Source organism: Pleurodeles waltl, chromosome 3_2 (genome assembly GCF_031143425.1).
Source record: "Pleurodeles waltl isolate 20211129_DDA chromosome 3_2, aPleWal1.hap1.20221129, whole genome shotgun sequence".
In the NCBI taxonomy this organism is placed as follows: domain Eukaryota; kingdom Metazoa; phylum Chordata; class Amphibia; order Caudata; family Salamandridae; genus Pleurodeles; species Pleurodeles waltl.
Window position 1 is genome coordinate 102,764,748 of NC_090441.1, and position 26,440 is coordinate 102,791,187.

The 26,440-nt window shown below is 46.4% G+C and overlaps 1 protein-coding gene across 1 annotated transcript in view; it reads left to right on the forward strand.

The window, feature by feature from the left end:
* Nucleotides 1-26,440, forward strand: part of LOC138286353 (uncharacterized) — a 1,286,679-nt gene that overhangs the window by 956,489 nt on the left and 303,750 nt on the right. The window contains exon 85 of the mRNA XM_069226509.1: nucleotides 14,139-14,266. Within this exon, the coding sequence (XP_069082610.1) occupies nucleotides 14,139-14,266 (128 nt within the window). The remainder of the gene's footprint in view (nucleotides 1-14,138; nucleotides 14,267-26,440) is intronic.

Sequence of the window (26,440 nt, forward strand, 5' to 3'; positions counted from 1 at the left end):
CCAACAAAATGAATGTATTTAACAGGATCCAACTGTTTGCAAAATTTGTCATAGCATTTTGTTATCCAAAATGGTGTGCAATAAGTTACATTACAGTAATGACTTTAAGAACTTAAGCGCCAAATGAAAAAACAGATTCAAACAAATTCTGGTAGAACGAAAAAGATAACATACAAGTTACATATAAAAGTAACATTAAATGGACTATTCAAATGCACCGGCTTCTTTCGCCTGATCTTGACAGCTGGCAATGTACGCTGCAGCCACCTATATACAGAGCAGTGCATCACACAATGACCGGATAGTGCTCACTTTGATGTGGAAAAGCGCCCCAACAGGAGTAAGGTCTAACTCATAGCATTGCAGAACACATTTCAAGCCCAGCTGGATCAGAAGACCATGGGGGTACAGAACGCTTCCTTTACTAGACACATCCAGAGTGCTCATGAGTTAATACTACAAAATCAGAACAGCGGCGGCGCAGATACACTGATCCAAGGGATAGCGTTTCTAGCAAAGTAAGTAGGAGGATGCACCCGTCAACCAAATTGATATATTAATTGCAAACCTGAACACATTACAATGATTAGTATTGATCGCTCTCCACAACAGACTCCACAACTTAGACATTCAACAAAACACCCTTAAGTGGGTCACCTTTTTCCTCTCAGGCCGCACAACTAGCATCTGTCTTCCTCCCTTCACTTCTACACCCAAGAACACCACCTGTGGCAACTCCAAGGATCCTTCATCAGCCCAGTCCTGTTCAACATCTACATGACCCACCACACAGACATCGTCAGATCTTACAGACTCAATATGGTCTCCTACGCTGAAGACACTCAACTAATCCTTTCACTCACTCAAGACCCCCAAAATGCCAAAGCTAACTTCTGCAATGCCATGACCAAAGTAGCAGCATGGATGAAAAACATCTGCCTCAAACTAAACACCAAAAAACAGAAGTCCTGATCTTCAGGAAGAACACCTCCTTCTGATGGATACAACTACCTGTGGATTCCTCACCTCATGAATACTCCCATGGCGCCAGCATTCGACGGAAATCTTCTTACTAGTCTCTGCACGTCGACGAGGACGTCACTGTCGCCCACGCGACGCCGTCTGACGTCATACAGGCAATAAGAGGTCCTCGACGACGTGCGGACGTCAGTTCCCTTTTTTCCGTGCATTCGAAACGGTTATCTTCGAGGGAGCAACTGTTACTCTTGCGGTTACAGTGTATATCTTGCTGCGTAGTCTTTCGCTGTGGAAATAATGTTGCAGAGAAAGTCTGGATTTAAGCCTTGTCGTGAGTGTGGAGGCAAGATGTCGGTGACGGATCCTCATTCCGATTGCCTTTGGTGTTTGAGCTCCGACCACGACGTCTCGACTTGTGATTCATGTCAGCACATGAATCCAAAGGCTCTTAAAGAACGTGAGGCGAAGCTGTTTATGGCCAAGTCAAAGGAGAAGCATCACAAGAAGTCTTCTCCAAGACATCGGCGTCATCGAGACTCCCGGCGCCGTAGAGAATCTCGGCGTCATTCAAGGGAGGCTCGTTCCAGGTCTCCGGATCGGCGCCGAAGAACATGGGAGGTCAGCCCCACGGTTACGCCGCATCCTTCGACGCCGTTGCCTTCTCCGGCGTCTCCAACTTCACCTGGACAGGCGTCGGTGATTGAGGTGTTGGAGCCTCAAGTGTTTTCTCCGGCGCAAACGCCGAGGCCGGCGTCGGGGTCGCCTCCGAGACAGGCACCCAGTATCCGGCTTTTCCCACCCCTGGAGCCGATAGTTCCGCATTCTTGAATGCGATGTATGCCATCTTCCAACAGATGGCTCCAGGGGGTGCTCCGGCTGGGCCTTTGGCCTTTTCTTTGGGTGATCCTGCGCATCTTCGGCCGGCACCCTTTATGCCCTTTCTCCCGTTTGGGAACGTGGGCTCGGCGCCAGTGTCGGCGCCGGTGGCCGCTCCGGTGGCTTCGGAAGGATTGGCCCCAGGGATTTCCATCCCGTCGACGTCGAGATTTCGGCCTGTGACTCCGGTGGGTCCATCCGTTTCAACTGCTCTTCAGTCGGCGCCGAAGTTACCTGTGGCGCCGGATGCGGCGTCGGTGGCTTCGGAAGATCGGCGCGATCTCCGACTTCGGCGGAGGCATTGTCGACTCCGCGGATTGAGCAACGACTGCATTCAAGGAGACGTGCTCTCCGGGTACTAGAAGAGCAGGAGTACCAACGAGCCCTAGAGGAAGGAGAGCTAGAGGACTCGGGTGATGGGCTGCATGGACTGGAGTCGGCCAGTGGGCTGGACACTTCCCCTGAGTGGGACCTTTCGTCCCCGGGGGAATATACTGAGGAGGCTGCTTCCTTTCATGCAGTGGTACGGAAGGCAGCTAGTTTTTTGGACCTGCCTTTGCCGGTGGTGGAGGCGAAACAAAACCTTTTGACAGAGGTGTTACATCCGGCCTCAGCCGCGGCGGAGCCTCTGTTACCTTTTAATGACGCTCTGCTGGATCCGGTTTTAGAGGTGTGGAAGAGGCCGGCATCTTCCCCAGCAGTTCACAGAGCCGCGGCCAGGAGGTATCGGGCGGCTCCAACTGACCCTGGTTTTCTGTCCAGGCACCCTACGCCGGAGAGCTTGGTGGTGCAGGCCTCCTGTTCGTCCAAGTCAGCGCCTGGTTCTTTTCCGACAGTGCCTGGGGACAGAGATTCAAAGAAGCTAGAGGCGCAGTCGAAGAAGATTTTTTCGTCCTGCAGTCTGGCGTTAAAAGCCACCAATGCAACCTGTATCCTGGGAAGGTATATTCATGCTCTGATGGATGACATCTCCTCTTCGTTTACAGAGCTTCCCCAGGGTCTTTTGGATCTTGTCTCAAATGCCCAGGCTGCTGCGACCCAAATTATCCAGACGGGACTGGATACCACCGACTCGGTAGCCAGAGCAATGGGCACAACTGTGGTGGCAAGGAGACAGGCCTGGCTCCGTAACTCGGGCTTTTCGGCAGATGTACAGTCCACATTGTTGGATCTCCCGTTTGATGGGGACAAACTGTTTGGGGCTAAGGCTGATTCGGCCTTGGAACGTTTTAAGGAAAGCAGGGCCACGGCTAAGTCGTTAGGGCTCCAAGCTCCTTCTTCCACGGCCTCTTCCAGATTTTTCAGGAGGTTTCGTGGATTTGGGCGTGGCTCTTCCTCCTCTTCCTTTCGGGGAAGATATCAGCAACCTGCCTCTTCCCATCCCTATAGATCTTTTAGGGGGAGAGGTAGGGTCCGCACCAGAGGAGCCTCTCAGCAGCACTCTGCCTCTTCCTCATCCTCTGGCGGGGTGCAGCAGGGGAAGCAGCCTTAGGCTTCCACCATTTCCAACTCACGCCTCTCCTGTAGGGGGAAGATTACAGCATTTTCTCACCAAATGGGAGACTGTTACGTCGGACAATTGGGTTCTCAGTGTTGTGGGAAAAGGCTACACCCTTCCTTTTCGGGAGTTTCCGCCCCTCATCCCGCCCCGCCCTTCGTATTGTTCACAAGAACACCTCCTGTTGCTAGAACAGGAGGTAGAAGTCCTCCTTTTAAAGGGCGCGGTGGAGTTGGTCCCGGAGCAGGAAAGGGGTCAAGGAGTTTACTCAAGGTATTTCCTGATTCCCAAGAAGGATGGTCGTTTGAGACCAATTCTGGACCTGAGGATCTTGAATTGGTTCCTCAAGCAGGAAAAGTTCAAGATGCTGACCCTAGCACAGGTGCTTTTGGCGTTGAACATGGAAGACTGGATGGTGTCTGTCGACTTGCAGGATGCTTACTTTCATATCCCGATACTCAAGTCACACAGGAAGTATCTCCGGTTTGTGGTGGGATCGCAACACTATCAGTTTGCGGTCCTTCCGTTTGGTCTTACTTCAGCACCTCGAGTCTTCACGAAGGTGATGTCGGTGGTTGCGGCAGAGCTCAGAAGGAAGGGGATAGCAGTATTCCCTTACTTGGACGACTGGTTGATCAAAGCCAAGTCCCCGGAGCTTGTGTTGCGTCATCTGCAGTCAACAACCCAGTTGTTGTTCGACCTGGGTTTTTCGGTGAACGAGCCCAAATCTCACCTAGAGCCCTCTCAGCGCCTCCTGTTCATAGGGGCAGTACTGGATACAACATTGGGTCGGGCCTTTCCTCCGCCTCAGCGGATTCAAGATATTCAGGATTTGGTTCCAATGTTTCGAAATGGAGCGGTAGTTCCAGTCCTCAAGGTCCTTCGTCTGCTCGGTCTTTTTGCCTCCTGCATTCTGTTGGTCACGCATGCTCGCTGGCACATGAGGGCTCTTCAGTGGTGCCTCCGAAGGCAGTGGTCTCAACACAGAGGGGATCTAGAGGGTACTGTCAAGATCTCCAGAGATGCTGCTGTGGATTTGAAGTGGTGGATTGTAAGCAACAATCTTTCGCAAGGAAAGCCGTTCCAGCAGTCGCCACCAGTGGCCACAGTCATAACGGATGCTTCCACTCTAGGGTGGGGAGCTCATCTGGGGGATCTGGAGATCAAAGGTCTTTGGTCTCCAGAGGAACAGATTTTTCACATCATTCTGTTAGAATTACGGGCTGTACGTCTGGCTCTCAAGGCCTTCCTCCCTTCCCTTCGTGGTCAGTCGGTACAGGTCCTAACGGACAATACTACCACGATGTGGTACATAAACAAGCAGGGAGGAGTGGGGTCGTACCTTCTCTGCAGAGAAGCTCTTCGACTATGGTCCTGGGCAAAGGACCATCGGATTTGCTTGATAGCAAACCATCTGGCCGGAGTTTTGAACGTGCGTGCGGACAGTCTCAGTCGCCACTTCTCGGCAGACCACGAGTGGCGTCGCCATCCAGATCAAGTCCGTTTAATCTTCCAGAGGTGGGGGTTTCCTCGGGTAGATCTGTTCGCCACTCGAGAGAACGCGCATTGTCCGTTGTTCTGCAGCCTTCAGTATCCGATGCAGGAAGCGTTGGGGGACGCGTTTCAAATGACCTGGTGCGGCCAGTTGCTTTACGCGTTTCCTCCCATACCCTTGATTCCTCGAGTATTGAGGAAGATTCGCCAAGACCGGGCTCTAGTAATCTTAATAGCTCCGGATTGGCCAAGGAGGGTGTGGTACTCCGACCTTCTCCAACTCTCAATGTGCCCGCCGCTCCGTCTCCCTTTCAGGGCAGACCTCCTCTCGCAGTCGCAGGGGCAGGTTCTACACCCCAACCTCCAGAGTCTGCACCTACATGCCTGGAGATTGAACGGGGCAACCTGAGTTCCTTCTCTCTCCCGCCTGAGGTAGTGGATGTTATATTAGCGGCCAGGCGACACTCCACTAAATCTATCTACGCTAATAGGTGGTCTAGATTTGTTGCGTGGTGTGGAGAGAGGCAGATTGATCCTTTGCATGCTCATCTATCGGACGTTTTGTCTTTTGCTCTATCTCTGGCGCAGAAAGGTTGTGCAGTGGCTACCATTAAAGGTTATTTATCGGCCTTGTCAGCCTTCTTATGTCTTCTAGACCAACCATCTTTATTTAAATCCCCTATTGTTATCAGATTCTTGAAAGGTCTTCTAAATCAATATCCTCCAAAGCCATTCGTTATGCCGCAATGGGATTTGTCCTTAGTCCTGACTTTCCTTATGGGGTCCCCTTTTGAACCTATGCATTCTTGCCCCTTGAGGTATTTGGTTTTAAAAACAGTCTTCCTGATAGCTATAACATCAGCAAGGAGAGTGAGTGAGTTGCAGGCCTTATCAGTAAAACCCCCTTATACAACTTTTTATGGGGATAAGGTGGTGTTGAGGACCAAGGCTGCTTTCCTCCCGAAGGTTGTTTCACCCTTCCATTTGGCTCAGGCAATTACTTTGTCCACGTTCTATCCTCCGCCTCATCCTTCCAAAGAGGAAGAAAGACTGCACCGTCTAGACCCAAAGAGAGCGTTGAGCTTCTTTATCGATAGAACAAAGGATTTCAGGCTGGAGGATCAGCTGTTTATTGGATACGTGGGCAAGAGGAGAGGAAAGGCAGTCCACAAGAGAACACTATCCAGGTGGGTTGTTCTTTGCATTAAAATCTGTTACTCTTTGGCAAAGAAGGATCCTCCTGAGGGCATTAGAGCTCATTCCACCAGAGCTAAGTCGGCCACTTCGGCCTTGGCCAGAGGTGTTCCTATGGTCGACATCTGCAAGGCCGCAACTTGGTCGTCCCTTCACACTTTTGCAAAACATTACTGTTTGGATTCTGAGGTTAGAAGGGACGGCCATTTTGCACGGTCAGTGCTGCAGGATTTCTTGGTTTGACCATTTAGGCACCCACCGCCGGGCGTGGTACTGCTTTGGGACTCTATTCATGAGGTGAGGAATCCACAGGTAGTTGTATCCATCAGAAGAACGAGTTACTTACCTTCGGTAACGACTTTTCTGGTGGATACATTAGCTACCTGTGGATTCCTCACGGTCCCACCCGCCTCCCCGTTGCCTTTCTGGTCTTACCAAGTAATCCTTGAGTGCGCTCCTCTTGGTCTTTGAGGGTGCAATAGATGTATATATAATATATTTATATATATATATGTATATATGTATATATCTTTGTGTATATACTTGGTGTGTGTATATATATTTTAAAAGAGAGAGTTTTATATATATATATATATGTACATAAAAAGATTTACAGTTATTCATACAATGTGGTGTATTTTTACAATATAATGGATGTTGCCTTGCTCTTTCATTGCATTGCCTGGTTGTTCTCATGCACGTAAAAAATGATTGGTACTGACATCCGCACGTCGTCGAGGACCTCGTATTGCCTGTATGACGTCAGACGGCGTCGCGTGGGCGACAGTGACGTCCTCGTCGACGTGCAGAGACTAGTAAGAAGATTTCCGTCGAATGCTGGCGCCATGGGAGTATTCATGAGGTGAGGAATCCACAGGTAGCTAATGTATCCACCAGAAAAGTCGTTACCGAAGGTAAGTAACTCGTTCTTATGGACCATAGCTAGTGGCCAGCATCAGACTACTCATGAAACCTCAGCATCATCCTCAAATGCCAACTATCCAAGAATCGACAAGTAAACTCAGTCGCCTCTTCCTGCTTCTATTTCCTCTGTATGCTCAGCTGAATCTCCAAATGGATCCCTAACGACACCAGAAAGACAGTCACACATTCCCTGGTCACCAGTTGCCTCGACTATAGCAATGCTCTCTGTGCCGGAGTGTCCTCCCAGCTACTTAAAATACTCCAGACTCTGCAGAACACCTCCGGCAGACTCATCCTCAACCTTCCCAAGCGCTCAAGCATCACCCCACACCTCAGGAACCTCCCCTGGCTCCCTGTCCAGAAGAGATGCCAATTCAAAATCCTCACACTTGCATACAAGGCTCTCCACAACCTAGAGCCATCCTACATCAATCACCGACTGAGCTTCCACGTCCCAGCAAGAAAACTACGCACCGCCTCGATAAACATTGCACACACAACCCGCATCCATTGCAGCTGCAACGGAGGCTGCTCCTTCTCCTACACAGCAGCCAAGTCCTAAAACAGCCTGCCCCTCCACCTCTGAACAGCTCCCTCCCTTTTGGACTTCAGAAGGAGACTCAAGACGTGGCTTTTCGAGGGAGACACACCACCCTCAGCGCCCAGATACCCTTAGGAGTGACAGTGCTGTGCTTAACAAATGTTATGATTGATTGATTGACATCCTGACATGGCCAAGCTTGCACGGGCACCCTGATCACACTTACCATTAGCATCGAAGCTGCAATCGATCTGTCTCTCATGAATTACCAATTCCGCACTGGAGAAACAGTGTGATCCTTGGCAACTACAACTAGCTACGCAATCATGCACACGCTAGCAAACGGAGACAAGCATGTACAGAGAGTGGCGAGAATTTAGATTAGATCGATGTGCCCCCACACTAAGAAACAAACAAAAAAAAGAGTTCCCCCAAACAACAGAAAACTATTTAAAGCATAAGGAAGTTGTACTTGGCCGGTGTTCCTCAGCTAAGAACGGAAGTGAGGTATCGGCTGCGCAAACCAGTTAGGAGGCAGCAAAGAAGAGCGATACTGCAGTCAATCTACGGTATGCTACAGGTGGGATCAAAGTCTTTTTACTCAATACAGCAGGTCTTGCAGACAGCGCATGCAGTAACGTATGGGCCATGATACCTAGTAGTAAAATGGTGAGAAGGGGTATAAAGGATAAGGCAAATGCAAGAAGAAAAACAATGTCTCAATATATCAAACCAAATATTAAAAAATATATCCTACATCTTATCTGTATACATGAAATCATCAAACAAGGATAAGTCCTTAGGGACAATAATCAGATCCCTGATCAAGTTTCTACAGTCGGTAACCATGTAGCGTGATGGCAGTGCACCATCACAATATCCTCATTTAGTTGGTATATTTTTTATGTTTTTCTTTATTTCTTTATATATTTTAGCATTTGCTTGCACCATGAATAAAACCACCACCTTCTTCTTTAGAAGGTACGTGGGACTTTTTTTATGCTGAGATCCTTCCCCACAAAAGTTCACAAAGATCAAACTCACATAGGCTTCACTGCTGGTCCAAGTGTGGCTGATGGGAGATTATATAACACCAGTGGAACTTTTGGGCTTCAGTATTGCTTACCTGGACAACTTTGAATCACACTAGTACACCGATGCACCAGATACTCAACCTATGCCTCCTATGCCACCATCTCTCTAAACTTTGCTCCCTCCTAGTGAGTGGCGTTTCTGTGTGTGAGCAGTGTGCTTCTGTGAGTGCAGGATAGCCACCATATTTTGTGAGTGCATTGTGATGAGTGTGCCTGTGTGAATGCAGGATTAACACTGTCTTTTGTGAGTGGAGGGTAAGTGTTCTGCAGGTTCAGCGTTATGCCTGTGTGAGTGCAGAGTTAGCGGTGTGGCTATATGAGGGCAGTTCTGAGTGTGGGGTCCATGCATATTATGTCTGTGTGGCTGAACTTTACAGGGAACACACCTATTGGCTTTGGTAATGCTTTTTAAGGTTAAGGCTTTGATTTGCAGAAATGCCGTTTAGGGGGTGGAAATACAATAGTGTGTCTGTGATCATGGTAGTAAGGTTTGATATGGCAGATGCAGACTACGTCAAAGGAGTTTGAGGAAATTTGGGGGTGGCTGACAGACTGAAATGTCATCCCAATGAGGGGGCCCAGTTACTTTGCTTGCCCTAGGGCCCATGGTAACCTATCTATGTCACTAATCATTGCATGGTGTGTCACGCTTGCGACTGCTTAGTGAAACACAGATTCTACTTTTTTCTAATACATTGATGAAAACGCAAATGTTGTGACATGGAGCACAATGGTCTTTGTTTTTATACATTTGAATGGTGTAATCATCAGACTAGCTTTGTCATTATTACCCAGAGGTGATCAGAGAGCAAATATTAATTTTTGATTCTCATATTTTCACCTTAAGTGGCACAATGTGCCTTTCTTTCACATTTCTGGTTAAATACATGGTTAAAATGTATGTTCTCCCTTTCTTCTATGAATTCAACTTTTCAAACATTGTAATGGGTCCTTGATGTGGGAGCTTTAGTTGCTGAATACTTGTATTTACAAATAACCCCTCTTCATTACTGGCGTTCTTGCTACCAATAGTTCAAAAACTAGGTGTTGCTCTGAGGATTTTCGCCATCCATTGGTTAAAATGTGATACTTTTCTCATAATTTCTGTTCCCCTGCCTTGTCCCTCTTCTCCTCTTTACATGTGTGTACTTTTCTGGCAAGGCTGTTACCCGTGACACAGCTGAGCAAGAGAAGTCGGACAGAGCAAGATACAGGAGGACAGGGACACAGAGAAGAGTGTAGCAAGAGATTTGAAGAACATCGTGAAAGTAGCAGGGACAGAGATCATGTAGAAAAATATATGAGTTATGGAGAGAAATAAGGTATATAGTGAAAGAAGAGGTAGTCAGAAGGATAGATAAAGAGATGTAACAAGAGGACGATGTAGTTTGAGAAAGAGAGGTAGAGAAATAGGTATGATTGTAGTTGAGTTAAAAACACAGAAGAGAGGCAGAGTAGTACAGTACTCCAAGCGGATGTGGCAGAGAGAGGTGATGAGCAGAGGTGTAGGAAGATAGGCCACGTAAGAGGAGTAGTAGTGAGCAGAGAAAGGTAGAGAGAGGGGTGAATGGTATAAAGACAATGTGGGGAAGAGACAAAGAGGAGGTTGGGAGACATCCATGTACCAGAGCTGTGAGGTTGGAATAGAGCGAGTTGCGAGATAACGAAAGAAGGAAGAGAGCGAGGCAGAGAAATTCATAAAGAAGGAGTTAGGGAAGGATAGTTGAAGTGGAGAAAAAGGTACAAACAGGAAACTAGGAAAGGCAGCTGAAGGGATTTTATTCATAGTGTGCAAACAGAAGAAGGAACTCTGGACTACAGGCTGGAAGCAGGCAGGCAGAAGAAGAAACATTGGAATACAGGACAAGGATTCTGCGTAACAACAAGAATAGGACGGAGTGAGCAAAAAGAACAAGGATCGAAGAAATAGTGGAGAGGAATGTGCATACAAAGAAGAACTGAGCAGAGTGAAGAATCAGAGTACAGGAACAGAGGCAGACAAACTAAAGAACCACAATATTAATTGAGAAGCCAAAGAACAATGAAAATGCAAAGCACGCGGAATCTAGGAACGGGCCTTCTAGCAGAGGTGCAAGGCAGAGCAGGTTTCTGCAGTCTTAGCATGAGGACAGATGCCCTAACCCTGAGCTCACAAGAAAGACATGGCTGAAGCTCAGAGGAGAGTCACTGCTGCAGGTAGGGATCCAGGTAAGTAACCAGGTGCTGAGAATCAGAGGTGTACCAGTAGACTGAAGCCTGCGCCGCGACTCGGAGTATGGTATCTAGAGAAGCCAGGAAATGGCGGACGCAGGACATAATGCATCATGATGATGGTATTGGAACCATGGGAGATAATGCATCATGATGATGGTATAGAAACCATGGGACATAATGCATCATGATGATGATATAGAAACCATGGGACATAATGCATCATGATGATGGTATTGGAACCATGGGAGATAATGCATCATGATGATGGTATAGAAACCATGGGACATAATGCATCATGATGATGATATAGAAACCATGGGACATAATGCATCATGATGATGGCATAGTAATCATGGCTGGAGGGAGATGTAGAGCACGGTTTCTAATATGCCAAAGGATTTTGAGTGGTAATCCAGCACAACAGCAGGACTCCAAATGCCCTTCCAGGGCGCAACCTGATGGCAGAATTCTGATAGTTACCGATCGCATGACAGAAAATTATATGACGTAATTACATTACCCCCTCTTTGGCTTACATCCTACACTTCAACAGGCGTACGGTTCCCAGGAAGAAAATATGATTCTCGCTTGTTAGATTATTTTATGGAATCATGTCCTGTTGTTACATCAACTGAGTTCTTCATGTTTGTATAGGAGTAGACCCTGTTGTAAACCTATCATGCTAAATGAGCAGAGGATGACATAAAATGCCATCAATAATTTGAAGTCTTGTCTTCCTAGAGAGCAGCCATCAAATTAAAGGATGCTATTTTAACGCGGCAGTAATTAACTGTACTGTAAATACTGTCAGATACTGTGTTGATAACGTGATTTTTTGCAGATGGTTTTGACCTCACATCTATTTTCAGAATTGCCTTCTTTTATGAAGATATTTTCTGGATACCATTTCCTCTACTGAGCAGTTTGGGAATGGCAGGAACTGATGACATCAGGTTGTTAATTACCCCTGTAATATTCAGCTAATCTATAGACTGCGAAATCTTAAATTAAGCATTGATTAGACACAGCTGCCTTATAATTCAGAACACATTTACTTGGCAGATATATTTGACAGCTGGTTAGAACTTATAACGGCAATAAAAGTCTTGTGGATTAAAAATCAATATTTAGCAATTCTCATGTCTAGGATGTTTAACCAAGATGTATAGATGCATGCTCGTCTGTTTCTCATCTCCCGCCGAGTATTACTGTATGCCTAGGATGTAATTTTGAAATACTCCCCATGCCCACCACTAAAAAAGGTAACACTTATTAAACATGACATATTGATCCAAAGGTATCAAGACACATTAGCTTTCGCCGCGTTAGTCTATTGCAATAGACATTAATAGCTTGATTGACAAAGCCCGAGTGGATTACATTTGTTCTGGCTCAACGTTCCGACTTATAACTCCTCAAGGAATTCCAGGAGTGATCCTTGGAAGCTGTGTCACAGATTCCAGGGGTACGAAAACATTTATACATTCATGTAACATATAACTGGGGTACATTTTAGGATAGAATAATATTTCAGGAATAAACTCTGGCAGACCTCTCCTTGTAAGCCCACAGATCGCTCTCGTGAGAAGATGTACTCATACGTAAAATTCAGCCATAGTGTTGAAATTGTACTTGTGATTGAATCCATTTATGTTTCTAAATTCACATTTGTTTTTTTAAATGTTTTTATTGGTTTTCATGTGAACAATACAGATTGGGACGACAATCCAGCAAAAATACATTTCTTGCAAAGAAAAAAAAATGCTGCATGTGCAACATCACTCTCAAACCTGTGTGGGAAGCAATGCTTAATTTGTGCTTATTGTTTCCAGTACGGGGCACAAGCACTTATTTTTGAGGGCCGGAACTTATTTTTCTGCTTCAAGCATTTACTGTGAGCAAAAACACACGTGGGAAAGACGTAGGAAGAGAAAAACGAAAAAGCGTCACAATGGGAGAAAGCACACAGCTGCAAGAGCAAGCTGAAGGGGCAGGGAGTGGCTTTAAATGGATTGAAGAGGCCCAAGATGGCTTCAGGATTAAACTGCCTCAGTATTCCGTGTTAGCACATTTAATTGCAGTAGCCTCGTGTTTAAGAGGAGGGCTTTGGGCACCGGCACGTTTTTATTTACAAATTAAGCACTGGTGGGAAGTCATCATTTGTCAATCCAGGTTGCACAGGTAAATTTAGAGTACCAACATTTGCATATATTGAGCAGTGCTGCGGTGGGCATGGCCAAGTGATGCAATGAGCTACGCCTTGGTGCTTTAATGATAGTAGAACAAACTGTCAGGCCCAGAGGGGGACATGAGCATTATATTTCTGGTGGTCTGTCGTCGGATCTAGGAGTCACTTCAAGTACCAGAAGGTCCTGATTTTGGTAAACAGTATGTCTGCAGGCCCTTTGGCATTACAGGTCCAGTACCATGTTTCTGCCATTGCCCATTTCAGGAGGTCCTTTCCTCAAAGGCACACTGTGATCCATGAGGATCTCCAATTCATTGATATGGACCTCTTGGCCAGCACCACTGCCAGTCTATGAACTTGCAGTTGTATTTTTCAGTCTCAAGGCACAGCATCAGTCTCAAAAAGACACAGTTCAGGTTTATTCAAATTATACCATTAGGCAGAGCTGTCAGCTGAGTGGTAACCTGTTTCTCAAATCCCTGAAGATGAACGCAGGCCCAAATCATGTGGAAGAACGATAATAACTCAGTCTACCCGCATCTGGGACATGTGTGGGCGACTCTAGGTACATATTGAGTAGCCTTTTCAATGTCAGATTAGCACGGTGTGTAGAGTTGAATTGGACAGTTTCCTGGACACCTTAGCAACAAGGACCTCCGTCAGAGTGTTCTCAACACTTTCCTTTTGCATTTATGTCTTCTCTCCATTGATGCTTTTTCCAGCAGTCAGTTTTGCATAACTAGAAGAATGACGGAGAGGGCAGCTCATTGCCTGCACTGCCTGTTATATAGATAGGCTAGCATATACTTTGCTTGTATAGATGACCAGCCGGTGCCTCAAATGATTAGATACAACCAGGCTCTAAGTACTTACTCCTTTTTTATTTGCTATGAACAATACTGATGCTTCTCATCAGGGGTTCATCACTTCCAATGATAAAGCATTGGTACTTCTCTGTTGGAAAGCAGGTATTCTGAGAAAGTCAGTACCTGGTTTCTGACTATCCATTTCAAGCGCTGTGATCAGGTGAGGATCTCTAAGGACGCCTTCACTTGGATACGCAGCAACAACAAGATCTTATTTGAACACTAGATATATTGCTACTTTACATGCACTCTTTTTTAACTTTGTCCTTAGGCCTGCCTGAAGAGATCTTGGGAGTTCTGGTCCTTCTCCAGCAGCAGCAGGGCTCAACAAAAGCATCTTCCTACGAAAGTATTGTGATGAGTTTGGATCCTGCTCACATCATCTGCACTGCTGCAAAAGTAATGTATTATTTGTAGACGTTTGTTTACCAAAAATGTATCTATTTAACATTTTGTAATACTCAGTTTCAAAGAGTACTTTCTAGCTTTGATAAATCAACACCAAATAAGAAGGTAGTTAGAAAGGCTTAGCAACATCCATGCTTGCCTTTAACGTTGAAACTCCATTGTCAGCCACAAGTCATACAGCCCTATAACAAAATTTGTGTGTTGTAGAAAGACTATATGTGATTTTCTTGAGTCATTTCATATCTATTCTGAGATTTACTGTCAGATGATGTACATGATCCCAAAGAATATCCTACTCGGTAATGAGCAGTGCACCCAGCTCTCCAAGACCATGTCTTCTGTTAACAGGAATTCAACCAACCACAGGGATGCTTCAACCTCATTGGAACTTCTCAGTGAGGCATATCCCCAGGAACAGAAAGCCCCTGATTGTGTCTAGAAACCTATTCCACTGATCGAAACTGTTGATAGAATTGAAATGGAAATACTGGAATTAATCACCTTTGTTCCGACGACATCTCATTCTACTATTTTTGTTTGGATTGGCAGCACTTGAGGCATTGTATCGGCCCACACATAGCTTTGATTGGGTGTAGAACCTTCTTGCCTTGCTCCACTACCCCAAGGGTGTACCAAAATTTATTACAATACCAAAGAGGGTGCAGCATCCCAGATCCGGTAAATTGAACCATTGTAATGTCTTGCTGCTTTATTATAGGGAACCGGAGCACAAGAGTGTGAAAAAAGATGTTCACATATTAGTTACTGTGGTGACATTTCAAAATACTTCAACAAGTATTCATCTTTTAGTTAGAACACACAAATGTTCTGCAAGATCAAAACTACAAACATACAGACATCTCCTCACAGCAACAGTCTCTGGTTCTTTCCAGACTATTTTGGTTTACGCGGTAAAGCAATATTTCGCAGATGGGGATGCCCACCTTTGAAATCTCTGTCTTCCAGTGTATTCTTTTAAAAAGAAGACACATTGAATGGTTGTATTGATATAAATGTACTAAGGACTATTTCTGTCATTGTGTTTGCATACTACGGACACCCTGGTGCAATTGCTTTGTATTAATCCCAGGTATGTTATGTATATTTGTAAAGCGCACTATCGCCTGCGACGATATCTTGGCGCTGAGCCAGTGTGTGTGCCTAGCCCTGTCTATGGCAGGTTGATTAATTAAGATATGTGTGAATGGTAGATGTGCAAGCTATGCTGGGTATGAGAGAGGGATATATAGAAAAGTTTGGTGCAGCGTTCATGATGGGTTTGATGTGATGTTTTTTGGGTCTTGTTAAAGCAAAGTGGGGATGATAAACTTTGCAGAGAATCTGTATACGCATCAAGACTTTGGCTGTTCCATATTGTTTCTCTGTTTGCTTAGAACACTTGCATTTGGATTTTGGGATCACTTTGAATAGTGTAAACACAGAACTAATTCTGGTTGGTCCAAAAGACAGGATTGAAACAGCTGCTTACACTACAAGATGTTGACATTCGTAATCGCCAAATAAGCAAAATGTTAGGCTGAAACTTTGAGCCTCTGCACATGATGAGCGGCAAAGCAAATAAAGTGGTGTAACCCATCAATTTGTGTCTAGATACTGTTGGAGGGAATCTAGGGCCAGATGTAGCAAAACTAGATTTTGCAACTCGGAAATTGCGACTCGGTGCGACTCGCAATTTCAGAGTGGCAAAACCATATGCAGAATGGTGCCTCAGACACCTTCTGCGAGTCGCTATGGGGTCGCAAAGACCCACCTCATTAATATTAATGAGGTGGGTCGCATTTTGCGATCCCATAGCGAGTCCCTGCACTCACACGGATGGTGGCCTGCTGAAGTCAGCAGACCTCCAAGTCTGTGACTGCTTTTTAAATAAAGCAGTTTTTTTTTTCATTTTGCAGTCCGTTTTCCTTAAAGGAAAACGAGTTGCAAAATGAAAGAAATAACGAAACATTTGGTTTCGGTTTTTCAGAGTAGGCCTACTCTGAAAAACCCTTTTTGGCAACATTCACAAAGGGGAAGGGGTCCCATGGGGACCCCTTCCCTTTTGCGAATGGGTTACCACCAGTGTGACACTGGTGGTAACTGCGAATTGCTTTGCGACCGCATTCGCGGTCACAAAGCAATTTAGCATAGCGATGCGAGTCGCAAATAGGAAGGGAACACCCCTTCCTATTTGCGAGTCGCATTCACAATTTGTGAGTCGGTACCGACTCGCAAATTGTGAATGAGCATCGCAAATGGCATTTTGCATGGCGCAAACTGCGATTTTCTCAGTTTGCACCATGCAAAATGTTTGCTACATCTGGCACCTAGTTCTGCCTTCAAGACTGGGCTCTTTATTGAACAATGGTAAAAGAACAATAAGGTCTAGGGTAGTTCATTCTTGAAATGGGTTCACTTGCCCCATACCATAACTAGGACCATGTTCAACCTTCTGAACAATGGTACAGTCAGTGATGAATGGCAACGTCCTAGTCCACAATAGAAGAAAGTCGGTTGTCAAGGCAAATACATTCCGCAGCAAAAGATGTCTACGATACAGTGCTAGGGGGTTGTTGAATAAGGGGCTGCACATCTCTGACCACGTTATGGTGAAGGCTAATTGCCTTTAACCACTCGACCCACACAACAAAGTGGAGATTAATGGGTAGGATACTAATAGCCACTGAATACTAACAAGAGGTTTAAGCATTCGCAAGGGGTCTCGTGTGGGTCCTGTGGTGACTTGAAAATGAATTTACCACATTTAGAATTTTAGCACTATATTAGAAGTCAAAAAACAATAATTCTTTGAGGGGTTAATGAAAGTGTTGAAAAAGCCATTGATTATAGTTGATGTTTTGACTAGCTCACCTGCTTGAATGTAAAAGGTGATTATGTTTGTATTGTGTGACTCAGAGCTCTTGTGCAGGCTTTTGGATTTTTCTGCATATGCGAATAAGAAAAAAGTAGGCCTATTTTCCTCAGCTTGTGGCATTCTGTCCAGTACCTGAATACAGAAATTATCACATTTACTTCGACAGTGCCAGATTTGAAACAACACTTGGTTATTGTGGGGTGGGACTGAAAAGGGGTTTCATAGTTATATTAAGCAGCGACAAGTTTAGTTCTGTTAAGCACAGTCTCTTTGAAAAACTAGCCTGTGTGGATTTCCACACTGTTAGAAATGTGGTTTCTGGTTGGCTAGGGTATGCACCTAAGCCAGGCAAGTAAGTTATACAGCAAAGATATTCTGTGCTCCCCTCCTCGGTGGTTTGGTACAGAGCAGGCAGGCTTATCCCCAGAGGCAATGTGTAGAGCATTTATGTAACACACTCACACCAGTGACACAATGAGTACACAACAAAAGTGTCTCCACACAGGATGATATAAAAATATGCTTCTATATTATTTATATATCACACCACAAGATTGAAGTAAATCATAATTATTTTGTATATTCTGCAGTCACTTCTATAATGATAATTGTCCTGAAAAGTACATAGAAATCACAACATATAACAGTGAATGCCTAGGGTATGAAATGCAAATCAACTCTAGAGAGGTTCAAATGAATCACCACTGATCACCCTAAATACATCCCTCCCCGCATTTCACCATAAACGTGGGGTAAAAAACATGTAATATGGTAGAGGCACTTATGCATAATGCTGTAATTTTCCCAGAAATAATATAACTTAATGCCAATAGGGTGAGTACTGCAGTGTAAAGAGGTAACCTTAGGCACTGTGCAGTGAGTGTGGTGATGATGACATGAAAGAACAATGGAGCGCAGGAGTACCTGCGCTCCAAGTAGTTGTTATACTGTATTTTCATAAACAATCGTAGGCTGCAGGGTTACCCGTATGCCTACTACATATAATATGGTAACTTTTATAAACTTCCCCAGAGTCGATCCCATGCCTTTCTCTGGTCTGCCGTGGCAATATTTTACCTCTGGCAAACAATGCCCCTGGTCCCAGCCTAAGGTAAGGGAACATGCACATGGTGGAATATTACGGGGAGATCCTCCTTGGGCTACCCCCCCACAGGGAGATTCACAGCAGGAGCTGTGCGGTGCAGCTGCTTGTAGAAATAAAACAGTAGAGAGCCCACCGCCAGTGAAGAGATTCCCTTCTGGAGAGGTATGGTGGTTCGAGCCTCACCAGACCGCTCTCGGTGGTGGCTGGGGTGAGGCAGGCCACTGAGCTGTAGTGGCATCCTCGGCCAGGACCCACGTGAGGTGGAGAGCCGCGCCGGGATTTCATTATCCTCCTCTTATGATTTGGAGTGTGGACCGGGCCACGCCGAACGATCCTTGGAGGCATAGCTAGGAAACAGCTCTCTTCAGGCTGTAGTTGATCAGCAGATGTGGGGCTCTTTACGTGATTCACTCTGCCGGCCAGGCACCCCCTCATGAAGTCATCTGTCACAGCTGAGCACGACAACCCAGGATGATGTGGGCACAACTAATCCCTTTAGGCCCATTCTGTCTCAAGAAAGGGGAATCGCTCACCAGGCGCTATGGAAAAATAAAGCACTCTAAGCAGGTGAAGTGCTCAGTTAGAGTGCCCCCTACGTGCTAATTAAAAAGAAAGTGACTTGAATGGCTGGACTTGGAGGCCCATGGCCAGTACTGGGTGGCCACAAATCTCAGAAGAGCTCTAGGGATGCAAAGCAGGGAGCAGCAGACAGGCAGGCCAGCTCACGAGAGCAAGTATGTCAAATGGCGATTCCTCCTAGTAGCACAGCAGTCCTTTGACAATGTGCAGCATGTAAAACCTAAGTGGACCAGAGTCAGGAAGCAGCTGCCAGCAGGGCAACTAACAGAAGAGCCAACCAGTGAGTTCTTTAGGCCACTCAGCAAGTAGCAGGCAGCAGGGCAACAGTAGAAGAGCAGTTAAGATGAGTCCTTTGAGTAGCGCAGCAGTCCTTCTGACAGAGGTTCGGTTCTAGTTCCAAAAGTGGTCTGAAAACATGGGGTTAGAGCCCCTGTACATCAACTCACAAATATCTTTGATGTAAAGGCGACTTCAAAGGAACCCTTTCAAGTGTAGCTCAAACCCCTTTCAACCCAGCCCTGGCTCCAGACATCAGTAGGGAGTAAATCAACCCTTTGTGTGAGGGCCGGACACAACCTATCAACTTGTAAAGTGTGAACAACCTCTCCCTCTCCCAGCCCAGGAAGGCTATCAGTATGCAGATGAATGCATATGTATCTACTGTCACACCCAGCTCTTCCAGTGTTGGGGCTGTTGAAAGTATGCACAAAGTGTAACTGTCATACAAAGTGTAAATGCCACTCAGACCTAGACATGCATTGGAGTCAGGCTGCAAAACAGATAGTTATAAGCACTGAAAAATGCCCACTTTCTAAAAGTGGCACTTCTAAAATAGTAATGTAAAATCCAACTACACCAGTAATCAGGATTTCTCACTACCATTTCAAACATACCAAACATGCCAATGCTACTCCTTTCAGATCAGAAATGACAACTTAAAGGTATATACGGAAATTTCCAATGCTAACCTAGGAGAGGAGCAGCCCTTCCAATAGTGAAAAACGAAATAGGCTGTTTGTCACTACTAGGATATGCAAATTATAAGAGTAAATTTCCAACCTTTTACATACACAGCACCCCGCCCAAAGGGCTACCTAGGGCCTACCTTAAGGGTGACTTAGATGTAATAAAAAGGGGAGTTTAGGTCCTGTGAAGTAGTTTGAAATGCCAAGTGACAGTATGCTGTACATGCAGGTCCTGCAGTGGTAGGCCTGAGACAGGTGTGAAAGGCTACTTCTCTGGGTGGCTCAATCAGTGCTGCAGGCCCACTAGTAGCATTTAATTTCCAGGCCCTGGGTATATGGTATACCACTTTGAAAAGTAACGTACAGGTAATTTAAATATTCCAAGCAGGTGAAAGCCAATCATACCATGTGTTAGTGGGAACAGCACATGCGCTTTAGCACTGATTAGCAGTGGTTAAGTGCTCAGCGTCGTAAAACCAATAAAAAGAAAGTCAGAAAATTAGGAGGAAGAAGGCAAAAAGTTTGGGATAACCCTTCAATAAGGGCCAGGTCCAATACAGATATTTCACGGTGGAGGGGGGAGGGGGAAAACCAAGACACTGTTGATGAAAGTGTTTGCCTTGCTGTGATCACCTTTTTCCTATTTGTTTTTACTGGGGTTTGGGGAGAGGGCTCCCCATACCTTTACTTCCCACTCCACCATGCCCATGGGCATTTCTCCACCTCCGACTGCAGCGCTGTTTAACTGGGTGCTGCAATGCAGGCAGCGAAATCTCAATCGACAGAAAAATGCAGCACAAAGTCTGTGTACTGATTTGTGAACCACAATGCCTAAATATTGTCAGCTTACTTATCAGTGAATTAAAACCTCTGGCTCATGCAGTAAAACAGGAAATACATTAAACAACATTTATAGCACATGGTGTAAACCATACAGAAAAGCTTATAATTTATGCTGTTGGAAAATGGGTTATTGGTAGGGCAGGTAGGTACCTACACCTAGCAACAAGCCACAAACCTCCACATAAGTACAGTTAGGTCTCAGTAAATTAATCCCAGCTCTACCCTTGGTAGCTTGGCATCGAGCGTCAAGGCTTAACTTAGGAGACAAAGTGTAAAGCATTCAAATATCACAAAACAGTAATTAAATAAAACACAGGAAACAGTTTAAAAATCAAAAACCAATTTATAAAAATAGCTTATATTTTTATCTTTAAAATGACACAAAAACGATTAAAATCGGTTCAGGGGACCCGGAGATATGAATTTTTAAAGTATTATTATTTTCTAGCGCTTAGAAACAAAAAGCGCCAATCGGGTCATCTGGTTGCACCAGGACCGGGGCAGTGTCAAACTTTCAGGCCGACCGCGATGGAGCCCTGCTCGGCTACAAGTCGCGGGAGGCCTCGGTTAAAAAGTTACCTTCTGACTTAGTCTCTTTTTTGATGTTTTTCTTCCCCGGGACGAACCTGCCAGTTGGATCCGACCTCCTGGAGCCCTTGTCCGGATACGCGAAGTCGGTTTCCTCGGTGGTGATTTTTACCTTCGGACTTAGTCGTTTTTTCGAGATGAAAATCCTTCGACCGGGGTAAACCTGGATCTTGATCCGACGTCCGTGGAGCCCTTCTCGGACACGATGGCTGGAAGGTCCCGGTCAACTTTTTACGTTCGGACTTAGTCTCTTTTTTGGATGTTTTTCTTTACCGGGACGAACCACGAAGTCAGGCCGGGTCGCGGTTGAGGCAAGCCGGCTAGAATTTCCGCGTCGGGTCGGTCACTTTATGGAGCTTTTTTTCAAAAATTATCCAATCTTTTCCAAACTTCTGGGGCTTCACCCAGATGTCCTTTTAAGGTTCTTTTGGGGTCCACAGCTCACCCCAAGGGTCCAGAAGTTCTGTGATGGTCCTTGGGAAGTGCGGACTTCAACTCCCAGAATACACCTGGCGCAAACTCCTTTTTGGCCACTGGACAGTGGTCAGCTGGTCACTTTTTCAGGAGTTGGTGCAGGGGACTCTGGATAGCAATTTTTCACCTGTAGCAAACAGGGAGTCCCTCCTTGAACCAGTGGAAGCCAGGCAAAGTCCTTCTTGTGGTGAAGCCCAAGTGTGCAGCTGGTGCAGTCTTTCTGAGTGCAGGGTCCAGGTGCAGGCCAGGGGTCCAGCAGGGCAGTCCTTCTTCTCCTTGTAGTTCCTTCTTCTTGAAATTTGGTGGGGATCTGAGGCGTGGGTGCAGGTCTGCCAGTTTTATCCTTGCTCCTGGGTGAAAAGCAGGGGGGCCCTGGTTCTCCAATCAGGGACAGGGTCGTCCCCCTGTGATGACCACTTCCTGGGAAGTGTGGCAAAAATCCATCCCAGAAGGCAACAGTCTCTAAAAATCCAAAATGGATGAATCTGATTTTTGGAGAAAAGATCTGGCTGAGCCCACCCACTGGTGTGGCTAAAAATCATAAACACACCCCTCTCCTGCCCTCTCCTAATCTAATCAAGGGGTCACCTAGCTGTCTGGGGTTGCAGGATGTGGGGGTGTTGCTGGGTGCTCCAGATGTCCTTCTCTGCCTTTGAAGACCAGTTTGGCAGCCCTCCCCCTTCCTGCCTCACCATCTGCTGAGGGGAGATTCTCTCCCCCAAGCACATTCCTTTGTGTGAAGCCAGGCCACTTCACACCTCATTAAAGTAGCCTGGCAGAAGCTGCTGCAGGCTGGCCAATCAGAGCACAGCAGCAAAAACAATGCAGAGCTGAAATTGGCAACTTTTTAGGTAAAGTCTAAACTTTTTACCTGAACTAGTTATATTAAATCCAACAACTGGAAGTTGTGGGATTTATTATAACAATCAATTTGATACCAAATTCTTGGTATGTAACATTTAAGGAGACTTTAAAATTTAAAATAAAGTCTGCCCATTCTAGCCTATGAAGGCCATTTACTTCAATGAGGGAAAAACGAATTTGGCTGTTTTTACCTCACCAGGGCTTATAAATCTATTTTTATAAAGTCCCTGCTTATAGTTACATGGCACCCAGCCCTAGGGGCACATAGGGCACACCTTAGGGGTGACTTATATGTAAAAATAAGGTAGTTTAAGACTTTGGAAGTACCTTTAATTCCAAAGTCGAATGTGCATATAACTTTAATTTAAAAGCAGCCAGCAAGGCAGGCTTGCTTTTAAAATGACACTGGGCACCTCAGCAATGCACCTAGGTGTGCACCACCTATGCTGTGGTCCCTAAACCTACATGCCCTACCATATACTAGGGACTTATAGGTAGGTTAACTTAGTCAATTATAATTAGCCTAATTTGCATATCCATTTTACACAGAGCACTGGCCCTGGGACTGGTAAGCAGTACCCAGGGCACAGCCAAGAGTCAGTAACCACCAGTACCTATCCAGAAAGAGTGGGGGTGATCAGGCAAAAAAAAGGACTTTCCTACACTGCCCCCCCCCCCAGATGAAAGGTGATGGGTACTAACCTACACCCTGGTAGTCCTCATCAGCTAAGTGGAAAAACCTGGAAAGGCCATCTGCATTGGCATGAGCAGTCCCAGGTCTGTGCTCCACTGTGAAGTCCATCCCCTGTAGGGAAATGGACCACCTTAACAGTTTTGGGTTCTCCCCCCTCATCTGCATCAACCATCTGAGAGGTCTGTGGTCAGTTTGTACACGGAAGTGAGTGCCAAACAAGTAAGGCCTCAACTTCTTCAGGGACCAAACCACAGCAAAGGCCTCCCTCTCAATGGCACTCCATTTTTTCTCTCTGGGGAGTAGTCGCCTGCTGATGAAGGCAACTGGGTGATCATGGCCCTCTTCATTAACTTGTGCTAACACTGCCCCAATCCCTTCCTCTGAAGCATCTGTTTGCACTACAAATTCCTTGCTATAGTCAGGGGCCAGTAACACTGGTGCTGAACACATAGCCTGTTTTAGGGTGTCAAAAGCTTTCTGACACTCTGGGGTCCAAATGACCTTCTTGGGTTGTTTCTTGGAGGTAAGCTCAGTCAGAGGGGCCACTATGGTCCCAAAATTCTGAACAAACCTCCTGTAATACCCAGTCAGGCCAAGAAAGGCCCTGACCTGAGTCTGGGTTTTTGGAGCCTCCCAATCCAGGATAGTCTGGATCTTGGGCTGGAGAGGTTGTACATGGCCTCCACCAACAAGGTGGCCCAGGTACACAACAGAACTTTGCCCTATCTGGCACTTGCTTGCCTTGATAGTCAGGTCTGCTTGAAGCAGGGCCTGAAGCACTTCCTTCAGGTGGACCAGGTGGTCCCTCCAGGTGGAACTAAATACAGCTATATCATCTAGATAAGCTGCACTAAAAGTTTCCAACCCAGACAGGACTCTATTCACCAACCGTTGGAAGGTGGCAGGAGCATTTTTCATCCCGAAGGGCATCACCTTGAACTGAAAGTGGCCCTCTGGTGTGGAAAATGCTGACCTCTCCTTAGCTCTTGGACTTAAGGCAATCTGCCAATATCCTGAGGTCAGATCAAATGTGCTCAGGAATTTGGCAGCCCCCAACCTGTCAATGAGCTCATCAGCTCTAGGTATGGGGTGAGCATCAGTCCTAGTGACTGCATTTAGACCTCTGTAGTCCACACAGAATCTTAATTCTTTCTTCCCACCTTGGGGATTAGCTTTGGGTACCTGTACCACTGGACTGGACCAAGGACTATCAGAGGGCTCAATTACCTTCAGGTCCAACATCTTAGCCACTTCAGCTTTGATGTTGGCCTTGACCTGGTCAGACAGCCTGTACAGCTTGTTCTTGACAAGCAAGCTGTCACCAGTGTCAACATCATGGACACACCAATTGGTGAGTCCAGGGGTCAGGGAGAACAGACTAGCAAACTTGCTTACAGTCTTGTTGTTGCTGATCTGTCAATTTGGGAGAGAGTACCACTCCCTCCACTGACCCATCTTTTTCCTTTGAGGACAGGAGGTCTGGCAGAGGTTCACCCTCCTCCTCCTTCCCTTCATCAGTGACCATCAGCATGGTCATGTCTGCCCTGTCCTGGTGGGGTTTCATCCTGTTTACATGTAGAATCCTGTGAGGATTCCTGGGGGTGCCAAGGTCCACCAAGTAGGTGACCTCACCTTTTTTCTCTAGGATTGGATAGGGCCCAGTCCATTTGGCCTGTAGTGCCCTAGGAGCCATGGGCTCCAAACCCCACACCAGCTGTCCTGGGTGATACTCAGGCATGGTAGCCTTTTGATCATGCCAGAGCTTCATGAGCTCCTGACTGGCCTCCAGGTTTCTGCTTGCCTTCTTCATATACTCAGCCATGCGAGACCGCAGGCCTAGTACATAATCCAGCACATTCTCCTTGGATTCCTTGAGAGGCTTTTCCCAAGACTCTCTCACCAAGCACAATGGGCCTCTTACAGGGTGCCCAAACAGTAACTCAAAGGGGCTGAATCCAACCCCCTTCTGTGGCACCTCCCTGTAGGCAAACAGCAGGCATGGGAGGAGGACATCCCATCTCCTCCTGAGTTTGTCAGACAAACCCATGATCATGCCCTTCAGGGTCTTATTGAATCTTTCCACCAGACCATTGGTCTGTGGATGGTAGGGTGTGCTGAACTTATAAGTAACACCACACTCCTCCCACATGGCTTTCAGATAGGCTGACATAAAGTTTGTGCCCCTATCTGAGACCACCTCCTTTGGGAATCCCACTCTGGTGAACACACCAAGTAGGGCCCTAGCCACTGTGGGAGCAGTGACTGTCCGGAGGGGTATTGCCTCAGGGTACCTGGTGGCATGGTCCTCTACCACCACAATGTACCTGTTACCTGAAGCAGTTGGTGGGTCTAGAGGACCAACAATGTCAATCCCCACCCTCTCAAAGGGAGTCCCAACCACTGGCAGTGGAATTAAGGGAGCCTTTGGCTTGCCCCCTGTCTTGCCACTGGCTTGACAGGTGACACAGGAGCTGCAAAACTCCCTGACATTTTCTGACATTTCGGGCCAAAAAAAATGGTTGACCAGCCTGCTCCAGGTCTTGGTCTGTCCCAAATGACCAGCTAAGGGGATATCATGGCTTAAGGTAAGGAGGAATTCTCTATACTTTTGGGGGACCACTACTCTCCTAGTAGCCCCTTCTTTGAGGGTCCTTGCCTCAGTGTAGAAAACTCCATCCTCCCAGTAAACCTTGTGGGTACCACTGGTATCCCCTTGTTCTTGCCTGGCAGCAGTCTGCCTCAGGCCCTCAAGAGTGGGACACTCTCTTTGTCCCTGGCACAAATCTTCTCTGGTGGGCCCACCTGCCCCTTGCAGTTCTGCCAAGTCAGGCAGAGTTTGCAGGGAAGGTGTCCCTCCCTCAGAGTTCAGATCCTCCCCCTCAGGGTTGGATTCTTCCTGACCCTCTGTACTTGTTGGGGCTGGCAAGCCAGACCCAGTGCTCTTTCTCTTTTTCTTGGAGGCTTGGCCCATTGTTCCAGGGTCCAAGTGTCCAGCATTTCCCTGTTGTGCTGCCTGTGACCTGGTCACAGCACACACCCATTCAGGGAGGTCCAGCATCTGTGCATGGACCCTTCTCTCCACTTCTGACCATTCAGATGCTTCAAGATCATTTCCCAGCAGACACTCTACTGGGAGGGCAGGAGCTACAGCTACTTTTTTAGGGCCAGTCACACCTCC